At 34.3% G+C, this 12,671-nt stretch overlaps 1 protein-coding gene across 3 annotated transcripts in view; it reads left to right on the top strand.

Annotated features, from left to right (window-relative positions):
- LOC149802885 (netrin receptor UNC5C-like) overlaps positions 1-10,399 on the top strand; it is a 265,894-nt gene extending 255,495 nt beyond the window's left edge. For all 3 annotated transcript variants that reach the window (XM_089952355.1, XM_089952353.1, XM_089952354.1), the window contains 3 exons: positions 1,037-1,164; positions 3,347-3,448; positions 4,168-10,399. In XM_089952355.1, the coding sequence (XP_089808481.1) occupies positions 1,037-1,164; positions 3,347-3,448; positions 4,168-4,339 (402 nt within the window). In that variant the 3' untranslated portion in view covers positions 4,340-10,399. The remainder of the gene's footprint in view (positions 1-1,036; positions 1,165-3,346; positions 3,449-4,167) is intronic.
- The last annotated feature ends 2,272 nt before the right edge of the window (positions 10,400-12,671 follow it).

Here is a 12,671-nt window from a genome sequence, read left to right as displayed (position 1 = left end):
TAATACGGCCAAATAACTTGAAAACATAGGAAAAGGTATTCGAAAAATAGGTAATACATATGGGTTGACAGATGTACTGCTCTTACAGCACGTTGTGAACTGAAAGTCTGTAATTTGCAGTTGGACCAAACTGCATTAGCAAACCAGTCTGTGGCAGTGTCATCGTTGTATTTGTGTAAAACTCGCATGGCATGTATCATAGTACTTTTTACTTGCTTGAATGATTGATGTTTAAAGGTACATCAGCACATCAAAGGTTGTATCATGTTGAGGCAATTTGATTAAATGTATTGCCTAGAAACTGCCGCTAATCCAGCTGAGTGTAAGCAAGAGATTCTAACCATATGCCTCTCATTGCATCTTGAGCATGCTGACCACCAAGTTGCCACAGCTCCAAGTCCAATTGGTTTGCCGAGTGTTGTTCTCTATGAAGCCAGTTTTAGCTGTATTTTTGTACTCTGTAGAGCCTGTGTTAACTGTAATTTCTGTACTCTATGGCGCCTATGCTAACTGGATTGTCCATTCTCTACAGAGCCCAAATTGACTGTATTGTCAGTATGGAGCCCATGTTAATTGTATTTTTATACTCAATGGAGCCTATGTTAACTGCATTGTAGAACTCCATGGAGTCCATGTTAACTATTTTTGTACTCAATGGAGCCCATGTTAATTGTATTTTTATACTCAATGGAGCCCATGTTAATTGTATTTTCAGTATCTTCATTGTTAATGTTCAAAATGAGCTGTATGTTTCATGTCAGGGAGCTATAAAGCAATGAAAATACACAAGAGAAGGTCATTAAGTGCGATCACCACTGCCTTATTAATCTTTATAAACACATGTAACTTTTTCAGCAGTCATGGAGTTTGAAGGAAATACTAAAAATAAAATGTAAGACATGGAAAGAAAATTAAAGCTTGAATTTTATTTCTCGTCTCCTAGATATGAATGATGATCATATGTTAAATAGATTACACCAAGCTGAATGTTGTAATCTGGTTTGTTTGATTATTTATTGATTTGTTTATTTTGTAGCCTCCCACCTGCTTGACCCCTGTGTCAACATTGAAGGGCAGGGCATCCACAGTGACCTCAACAACAAATTCAAGTTCTGGGGTCAGCTCCATGGTAACACTGCCAGATGCCTGTCTACAAAATTTTAGGTCAGTTTAAAGAATGTTTTCTTCATTTTTTTTCTTCTCAAATATAATGTGAGACAAGTGCAGGTGGATTGTTTACATTTATTTGGTTTTTATGTTGAATGTTATTTGGGTCGTATAGAAAGAAGGATATCTTAGCTGAGGTGCAATGACCCTCCGCAATCAGTATCGCCTAGTTGAGGGTGGTTTGCCCGTCCACAGTTATTCTCTTGCATAATGTATATACTTTTAAGTCAAAACCAACTGCAAACTGCACAGACCCAGTTCTACCATCACATAATGTACCAGCAGAGCTGGGTCTATGCAATTTGTTAGGAGTGATCAGTAGAACAAATGACATAGACCCTGATCTGCTGGTGAATTATGCTATGGCAGATCAGTGTCTATTTTATTCTGCAATTGAACTGGACGTATAAGCAAGTATATACTATCCATTGCCTTTTTTTTTTACTTCCATCCAAAAATACCAGTTGGTTTTCAAAACGGAAAAATAAGCATACTTTATACAGTTTGTAATTTAGTAGCGGTGCTGAAAAAGAACACATTTAACTTTGGTCATTGATCTATTTTAATGTCATAATTCCAACCAAAGTGTTTGTTTCTTGGTTTAAAAGAAGCAAGATTGTGGTCAGGAAGTTTCCATCTTTATTTTACGGTTTTCACTCCTTAACAAAACCATATTTGTGGTAGACTATTTCTTGGTTTAAAACCTATGGAAAAAGCACCAGATCATATCCAGGTATGTACTGTGTCACATGGACCCTTGGATCATCCATTTGGAGGGAGATTATTATACAGAAAGGGAGAGGCACTCATTTTGGTTTAGTTTGGTTGGTTTAGTTTGGTGTTTTATGGCACAGCATCACAACTAGGTTATTTTTATTGTCGAGGAAATTGAAGTAAAGTGCCTTGACCAAGGACACACCATGGTAGCTTACTCAGGCTGATCCAGTGATAGGATTTGAACCCACACCCTTTTGGTCGCGAGCCCAACATGCTAACAACTGGGCAAAGGAAGCTGTAGATAGGAAGAAAACATTGGAAGATGACATTTTAGTAAGATATTAAGACCAATGATAATGCATGTCAGGATTTTTTCTGAGTTTTACAAGTTTGCCACATTGTAATTTTGATCTAATTGTAATGCAGGTGCCCAATACCATAGATATACCCCTTATATGTTGAGTCCAATTGCAAACTGCAGACCCAGATTTGCTTTTGCATAATGAACGTGATGGCAGATCTGGATCTATGCAGTTTGTTAGGAGTAATCAGTAAAACAAACATAGACCCTGATCTGCGGGTGATGGTAGCTGTCAGAATCTTAGAAAACTTCTGCTGGGTACACGTCAGTCCTAATGATCGGTTACTCGGTTACCTGATCAAAGGGAAATAAATGTGTACAAACCTGAAGTAAAGTCTGCAGTTTTTGAGTTCACAATGTCCAGTAACTGTCACTAAGCAATGCCATCTGGTACAAATGACCTCATCCTCATTGTCTGATAAAGTTTTGAAATCATCCATTTTTTGTCTAGTAAATCGTCATGGTCTAGTAATTCTTGGCCTTGTTCACATATGAGGATGGTGAGAGACTGAGCTTGAGATTTGTAAGTAACACTTTGTGAAATCTATTAAAGGTTACAACTGAACACGTGTCAGTTGTGCAGCAAAATCAAATAACCACCCTGTTACTTGCCACTATACCACAATTGCAGTGCAATGAAAATGTTGTCACATGGAAATACAACCTATGGGATTTAGGTCAATTATTTAATGGAAGAGTTAGACCTCTGCTTGATACTGAAAAAGTACACATATTTGAGTCAAAGGGATTGTCAGGTTGACAATATAGTGATTGCTGCCTTAACAGTCCCAGTAAAAAACTCGTATACAGTAAATGGGTGACCTGTGACTCATTTTATTACCAGGGTTATTATCAGTGGGCAAGTACCTCGATACCCATTGACATCTTTAGTGGCAGATTGTGGTCTGTGTTGTTTTGTGGTTGGACTTGTAATTCTCATGAAGGGACAATTAAATTATGTGACAATTGACAGCTAAGCAATGAAAAATAGATTTAAATTTGATTTGTAAAATTGTAACTGCTTTCAAACTTTTAAAATCATAATGTGATTTTAATCTGTTATCTGCCATGCATGTAAACTAATTTTGCATTTACCTTCAGGCTGCCTTCACACATACGCAACCAGTTGTGCATGTTACTTGACACACCCAATGCAAGAGGAAATGACTGGAGGATGTTAGCTCAGGCCCTCACTGTAGACAGGTAAATAACCATACTGATAATGATCATGGTGGAATGAAAATATTGGTCATAAAATACAATGTAATGTTGGTCCCATAGAAAGACTTGGAATTTGTCTCAACAATGAGTATTCTGCATAACTGATAAATCTGTACATAATCAACAGAGTATCAGGATTACATAGTCAGTATAATAGGAAAATCGGTGAAGTGGCATCTATATAATTTACATTTTACTGTATAATGCAGAAATTGATTTTGTCTGCATTTCTGCAAGTGATAATACAAACTAGACTCCAGATTAAGAGAACAATAAAGACAAAGACTGACAATAAAAAGAAGCATCAATCCAGAATTATGTGTATGTATATGTGTGTGTGTGTTTATATATATATATATATATATATATATATATATATATATATATATATATATATATATATATATATATATATATATATATTCATTCATTCATTTGCACATGCTGCTTACGATTATTAGATAATACTTGCAATGTATTTCAAGTAAATTCTTATCTGATCATTATGATCCATGAAAAATTTATTTACCCCCCCCCATTGAATTTCCATTATTTTATTAGAACTTTAGCTTGAAGTAATTGCAGATGCATACATTTTAGTATAAAAATTAACATTACAAAAGAAACTATCCATAAATATGACCACTGTGTTAGAAAAGGCCACTACTTATCTGCACTTAAAAATAAACATCTCGTTACAGATATATCAATTATTTTGCAACAAAGCCAAGTCCTACAGAACATATACTCAACCTCTGGGAAGCAATTCACAGAGAAGAGACTGCCGTCACAGATCTAATGAACATTTTACGTGTTATGGGACGTATGGATGCAGCTGCAGTGTTAGAAAAGGACATCGGTTCTTGGTTATGATTGACCTCTTTTCAAGAAGGATGAGTCGTGTGAAGTTATTCTCAGATCTGCCCTGCATAGCCTATGCATTTGGTTTGCATTAATTTGTGATACAGTTGTAACATGCTCTGTTGTGTTACATTGTAACATATTATTCCATGTTACATAATGGATTGTGAATCTCATGATATGCAAAGGATGAACAACTGCTGACAATTTCCCCCAAGATGCAACACTTTAAGGTAACCCAGGACCTATACAGAACTCAGGACCTTTAGGGACCCCATCACCTATTCTTAGCTTCTTAATGCTATGCAGCAAGAGAATGGCAGTTACTTAAACAAAACGTGTAATAAAATGGACTTTTCCCCCCATGTCCTTTTTAGGCATGGACAATGGAGGAAGGGAATTAACTCATTCTGCTGTATGTGTGTGTGTGTGATAAAGGGAAGTAACTTGAGTCTACAGCTATACGCAGGTGAATCAGGTGATTCAACTGTTGAGGACACAGTCAATAAATACTATCAGTGACTTCAGTTTCAAGCATTTCCCTTTACATTGTGACATTTATGCAGTTTTATGCTGTGATAATAAGTGGCAAGTAACGTTTACTTTAGCAACACTGCTGACTTTAAATGGTATTGCATAACAAAGGAATTGAATAGCATCCAAATGACACAGACTGCAATGATCTGGGTCATGGAGGAACAAATACAGTCTGAGATGTATTGTCTTATTTTCTGTTATGAAACCTTCCCATGATGTCTGTTAGTGAACAATTCCTGGAGAAATGTTCCTTCCCTTGATAACTGTCAGTGAACTGTAATTCATGGAGAAGTTTTCAGATTGTGTTACATTCTTCGCTTGGTTCTTTGGTCAAAGTTGACTTTCGCATTTTTGTTGTTGTTATTTTTTGAATATGCAAACATGAAACCTATTTATTACCAGAGCTATTAGAGGGAAATTCATCCTTCACTATTGTGCTATTAATTTTTTTTGTAAGGTTAGAGATATATAGAGTCATTGGTTGCCAGAAGCACTTTATTTAGTTGTGATGCAAAGTATATTTGAAATTATAATAGTGAATTGAAAGTACTCTTTATTTAAAAAAAGATCTTTTTTTAAAAAAAAATTATTGGTCAAAATAAAGTGTACACAGCATCAAATGAAATTCATTATTACTTCACAGTTTACCCTAATTTCAGAGATTAACACTTTTACGTTTTCTACACGAATTTCATCACCGAGTTTGAAGGTACACAAAAAGATAGGACTTTACATAATTAATATATCACTGTGTGACACAACCTAACCTGATTCTATATTGTATGAAAATTATTTCTACTAACAGGAAAGTTGTGGAACCAGTCTAATTTTTTCATTTGATGGGAACAATATGTAGTCCTTTTCCACTTTCATTGTGGGAGCTTATAGTGTATTTTCTTGAGTGCGATGATACAAATCTATATTAAATATAAGATGATTGTACAAATGTACAGAGAGTTTTGGTCAATGTTTACGAAGTTTTGTACAAAGCATGTAGTACACAGTTCTATTTCAATTTCTAGTCATTTGCACATGCAATGATCATTTCCATAGACATAAAATCAAAATGTACTCAACATATTCATTTATATGACCTTATCTCGGCTGGCATTCTGCTTGTCAGTTATTTGTAAATAGATAATCTTACAAGATTTAATATTATACCGTATATTTAAGAGCAGATACAAGTTTTTACTTTCTAAGGGTTGTTTGTTATTCACAAGATGGCTAAATTTCATCATTTTGACATTGAAAAGTATGCTTTATTTGCAAAGGGGGGGGGGGGGGCTGTGACCAAACAGAACACATACAAACCTTCTTTAAATCTGCCTCTGCTGTAATTAAAAAATCATCATTCACATCACATATTAAAACATGCCATGATGAAAAGCTGCACATTCACCCATGCAACCAACCAAGAACAGAATAGACCCTGATCAGACATTGAATAATGAGCTAGCAGATTGGGGTCTGTGCTTTTCATTTCAAATTGCATATAATGAACATACATGTATAATAAATGAAAGAGTAAACTGATTAGCTTGCTTATTATGTGATGGCAAATTAGATGATACCAGTCAGATCTGAATTAGACTTGATACCAGTCTGATTTTGATGTGCTTTATGGATAAATTAGACTTGATACCAGACAGATTTGGATTAGACTTTATACCAGTCCAGTTTGGATGTAATTAATGCACACATTAGACTTGATACCAGTCCAATTTGGAAGTGCTTAATGCACAAATTGGACTTGATACCAGTCCAGTTTGGAAGTGCTTAATGCATAAATTAGACTTGATACCAGTCCAGTTTGGAAGTGCTTAATGCATAAATTAGACTTGATACCAGTCCAGCTATGGATGTGCTTTGGTCAAGTTGGTCAAAACCATACATTTAAATAAATGACTTTTTAATTATCTCATTGGAGCTAAGACCACTATTTCTTTATTCTATATAATCAAGAAATGAAATTTCATTTTTTTAAATTACATTGTCTCATATTCTTTTGTTTAATCCTTTTTGTCCTACTCACCCCCATTAAATACAAATGAAAATGGTGCTATCTACAAAATCATAGCTCTTTATGAATTTAATTTTCATTTTGGTACATCTGTATTGGAATGCCATGTACATTTCAGTACCACAAAATAATGAGTCTTACATGTAATGCTAATGCATATGGTTACTCTTGGATCAGAATGACTTTGTGTTATAAGTTTATCGGATTCCAGAAGATTTATGTAGATGTATTTTACGAGGTATTAAAAATCAGCCTACATGGAAAACATGCTTTCTGAGATGAATACAACATGTATCTATAAAAGCTAATTTATTTTTAGTTCAGAATGTCAAAACTTGATCATTATTCCAAATTACATTTTTCTTTTAATTTTATTCAGTGAAAATTATTTCTTTCATAAACAATATTTGTGCATGGAATATTACAACAATAATAACTGCTACTGAAAATGTATCTTGTACTTCATAAACAAGTTAATACATATAATGATTTAATACAAGTATACATTAATAAGTTTAAAGACACTGTATGTATCTTTTTAGAGATGAGCATAATAAATGCCAGAATACTTAAAACATTTTGTTTGGAAAACAATCACAAAATGCATCATTTTGTAGCTAAAGATAATAGTTTAATAATTGTGTATTTTAATCCTCATATTGAACAAATTTCATTTTTTAAAAATCTTTTGGGTATTTTGTGAGCACTGCAAAACACGAACCAATGATACAATAATGTCTTTATCATCAAGATGATTATTATACCTATGAGTGTGTGTAAAACTACAAAGTGACAAAGACTTAATCATGGTGCCTTCAATCATGTGGCTCTGTTCAGATGATCAAGTACTATCAAGTCAGACTTGCATGAAATGTCCAGAACGTGTTTCACCAGTGGGAACAATACCCTGATGACTTTGATTTAAATGCTTCAAACTGTAATGCAATAAAAATATTCTTTCTTAATTTTTAGTCTGTTTGCTTATGTACAATACACAAATAATGCTGCTTATTTAGATCTACAAGTTTAAATTTCTTTATGTTAAACATGTCTTCCATTATATATGTTATTATGGACACAGTTCTTGTATGAAGATCTGCCTGTTATTTTTTAATATATAATAATTATATTCATATCTTCGTAGGTAAACCCCCCCCCAGTCATTGGAGATGCAGAAGTTTGTCTCTTACAAATTTAAATAACTAATTAGTGATGCCAAAACACACACTTTCAAAGTTTTCATTTATTAATTGAGCAGATTTCACAGATTTCATGTGCACATGTACGATTCTATTCTTAATTCTGGATTAGAGGAGACTACTAGCGGGTATAATTTGATAAAACTAGAAATAGCCATATTCTAAATTATTCTTTTATTATAACCTGTTAAAGATTTGAATGCTGCAAAAAAAATTGACAAAGTATATTTACATTTTATACTGGTCTAGTTGAGAACAGAAATGATAAATATATTTTAAATCAAAAGTTGTCTCAAAATATCACCATTTTATAGAAACACTGTTCAGTAATCTAGCGAATCAGCTGTGGCTACCATTACAAAAATAACCCAGAAAATCCTGTGAAATAATTGTCTCTAAAAACAACAGAAATCATTCTGGCATTAAGGTTTTTCAAACCATATATACTCACAAGTCTAATCAAATTGCAATTAACAAAGATCGTGTTCTGCCATAGCATAATGCGTGTGTACACCATAGTAAATGTTGTTTGATCTTCTGATTACTCGTTAAAAAAAAATACTGCACAGACTCACATTTCAGTCTGCACAGTTTGAAGTTGGACTTGTCTTATAAGTGAGGATATATGATATTTATGCATATATATTTATAAATGTCGTAAAATATGGCCACAGTTGTTTACAATAGAAAATCTTTCTCAAAAACCGCTCAACAGACTTTGACCAAATGTGACAGAAAGCATCCTGATTTGAAGGGCTTTTGAGTTTGGTACAAAACAATGCCACTTTGCCATCGAATATGATTGTCAAACTAAAAATTGAAAATCCTGAATATGACTTCAAAAAATAAAACAAAATTTGGCTATGTTTGTCAGAAAGCATGTTGGCATGAAGGATTTTTGATTCTTCCAAATGCTGCTGATCGTCTGTCAAATATGACTTTTGTTCTTAAAAATAAAAAACAAAACTTTAAAGCTTTTCAAAACCTCTTAAAAAGAATTTCATCAGATTTAACAGAAAACTTCTACCATATATAATTGCTTTTAAGCTGAGTCAGACTGCAAATAACAAAGAGACTTATCATAATGTACCTGGAGATCAGGGTCTGTGTTGTCTATTCTACTTAATACTCATAACAAACTGCACAGACACAGTCAACAGTTGGACCTATAAGCAATGATATACGATACCTTGAAGATCTTTTAGATTTATAGAAATGACATCATTGGGCAGCATTACAAGAAATAGACAAATCTTTCAGATTTATAGAAATGACATCATTGGGCAGCATTACAAGAAATAGATCTTTCAGATTTATAGAAATGACATCATTGGCCAGCATTACAAGAAATAGACAAATCTTTCAGATTTATAGAAATGACATCATTGGCCAGCATTACAAGAAATGGACAAATCTTTCAGAAACTTCAATTCAGTTAGCTATATAGTAGAATTTAACCAGCTTTGGCAGAAATCATAATGGCATAAAGGGCTCAGTGTTGCAAAAATAATTCTGGTTTGATAAAAAATGGATGAAGATGCAAAAAAATAGATTTTTTTTTCATGACATGCATAATCAGCATCATTAGAAGAAATTTTAGGAGATGGCATTCTACTTACCCCGATATTTTTGGCCACTAGTCTTTGTACTTTGTTTTCCCTTCTGTCTTTAATATACAACAGTCAAGTCCATCAAGACTTCTAGGGCCATATCAAGAATGCATAAGACATCTATACATTTTTAATGAAATGGATCCATCCATTAAAACCCAACCAGAAAATAAGAATTGTCGATTCGTCTGATTGTGCTACAGTAAAGGCATAGTTGTCTGTAGATGTGCTCATATTCAGACCTCGTCAAAGGGGCATCATGGCATTACCACAACTGAAACTTCATCTTTCTGTTTTCCCAGTTTTAGTTAGGGTTAGCAAATAAATCTAATTCCTGTACGTTTGGAAGACTATCATTCAGAAGGTTGCATGTGATGTAAACTTTGTGTGAGATAAAGTTGAAAGTAGTATGCTTTTGAAATTGTACCATATAGGCTTGCATAAAAGTCCAATCGAACTGCATAATGTGCTGGAAGATCTGGGTCTATGCAGTTTGTTAAGAGTAATAAGTAGAACAAACGATATAGACAATGAACTGCTGGTGCATTATGCTATGGCAGATCAAGATCTTTGTTGTTTCCAGTTGGACCCAACTTACAGGCAAGTATATATGGTACATATGTAGTGTAAATCACACTCTAAATTGTACATGTTTATGAAATATTGTTTGTAAATATACAAATAAACTGAGTTAAAATTAAAACACTGTTTTCTTTGCTTTGTATTTGACATTTCCCAAACTCGCTCTTTTATTTGCTCCCATTTACCACATCTGAGGAACTTAAATGTTTTTCCTTATTAACACATTATTTAAAGTCTCCAAATGGTGTGGAACAGGCATGGCAAGTTGCATTAAAGATCCTATTCTTCGTTCTTTTTGTGCCCATCTCAATTTCAATGTAGGAGGGATATATGTCTCAGTATCTGCCACATCTCATAATTATCACACACACCCCCACCCCCGAGTCATACCCACTTATTGAATTCTGTTTTCCATAAAAATTTGACCAAATTATTGCCCATTAAACTAAAAATATTTCCCACCTGAAGTAAAACTCAATGAGACTATATTGGCTGGGGCATTTGTGTCCTCACATTTGTAGTTTCCTTTCATGGCGCTGCATTACCAAACCCTCGTGTATAAATAAGACTGTAGATGCATGCTGATGAACACCAGAAAAGAATTCAGAAAGACTTGAAAACAGTCATGTAGAGTAGTTTCATCTATCTATCTATCAAAACAAAGTGTTCTACAAAAATCTGGGACTGAGTCACAAATTGCCCTGCAGTAAGACACAAAAAGGACCATAACTCTGCCAAAGGCAGACAACTGGCATACCAAATGATATTCAGGTATCAGGTATATTGCAACATTTTCAACCTTTGATAACGGGCAACTTCCAATGGGAAGATTTAAAATCGATCAACAAGGACTATAACTCTGTCCTAGATGAAACAGAAGCAAGACTCCTCATAAAGTCATATCTGCCTACTGGAGACTTCACACCAAATTGAGTCGGGATATGTTGAAATGTTCCTCAAGCTATGCAGGCTAAAAGCAACTTCTAATGTGATATTGATTGAGAGGATCTCTAACTTGGTCAAAATGAAGCAGAGACAGCACTCCTAAATCGTACACCAAGATGTAGTAGATAGTGTTTCATCAAACTGCATGAAAGCATATTCAATGGTTCTTACTGTGTATACTTGCATGCGAGTTAACTGCACAGATTTAGGTGTAGCATAATATAATGCACCAATGGATCTGGTTCTGTGCAGTTTATTAGGAGTAATCAATAGAACATAGAGCCTAATCTGCAGGCACATTATAATAGGGCAGATCAGGATCTTTGTTGTTTGCATTTTGACTCGACTTATAGGTGAGTATACTCGGTAAGCTATGCTCGCCACAAGCAAGATGTGAAATTGACATGCAAGGCCCATAACTCTGCCAAACATGAAGTAGAAGAGATGAAACCCTTACAAGGTACAACTAGGTATAGAAAAAAGTGATCACACCAAATTGCATTGAGTGTAATGGTTCTGAGCTAAATGAGTTGCAAGCTATTCTTCCATTAGAGAAGATATGGCATTGAAAAACTTGCCCATAACTCTAAAAAGTGAAGTACAAGAGCTGATACCCCTAAAAGGCAAATCTACACCTAAAAGTGTTCACACATGGTATTATTATGTTGCGTAGTTCCCTAGTTATGCTGATTACAAGAAACTGCAATTGTGAAAATCCAAAATTGATTGAAAAAAAGTAATAAACATAGTTTGATAGATGCAACCTTAAAATACTACATGTTACATGCAAACAAATGGATGTATGAACATACACATGGAAAAGTTCATTACTTTAGGGGTCCTGCATCATAACAAGCAATGGTGTTTTGGCCATGACAAAACTATGTGATAGCACAAGAAAATCTTCAAACTTTACCTGTTGGGAACTTTTGATAGCAATGATGTCATGATAATGCCAAGAACTGCTCCATGTCTCACTTTACAGGTGAGACAACAAATCCTATATTCTATCCATACATTGTTAACCATATTATAAATGTCACTTTTTTGCACTATCTTCCATTTCTGTGACCTTTCGCATGCGATCATCAAACTTTTCATTTGAAAGAGTACTACACACTGCAAAACTGCAGTAGGTGACATGATCTACTTTTCCTACTCCTGTAAGTACAAGGTTTAATGTGCATGACCTCACTCGTAAATTTCATCCAACATTGTCATGATAAAAGTATATTCAAACTCAGATCAGAAATATGGCCTCCAGAGTGATCACATGCTAAGTCAATAAGATGCAAGATCACCTCATTAATATGCAAGAATCAAGCTCATTATGAAACTCAAAACAGATCTTGGTATAATCCCTAATACCAAGTTTTATGAAAACTGGTATAAAAAAATATGGCCTCCAGAGTGGTAACAAATTGATGGACACAGGCCATGCCATTACC

Source organism: Sinohyriopsis cumingii, chromosome 3 (genome assembly GCF_028554795.1).
Source record: "Sinohyriopsis cumingii isolate HCF-2022 chromosome 3, ASM2855479v2, whole genome shotgun sequence".
NCBI lineage: Eukaryota > Metazoa > Mollusca > Bivalvia > Unionida > Unionidae > Sinohyriopsis > Sinohyriopsis cumingii.
This window is presented reverse-complemented; position numbering and strand designations above follow the sequence as displayed.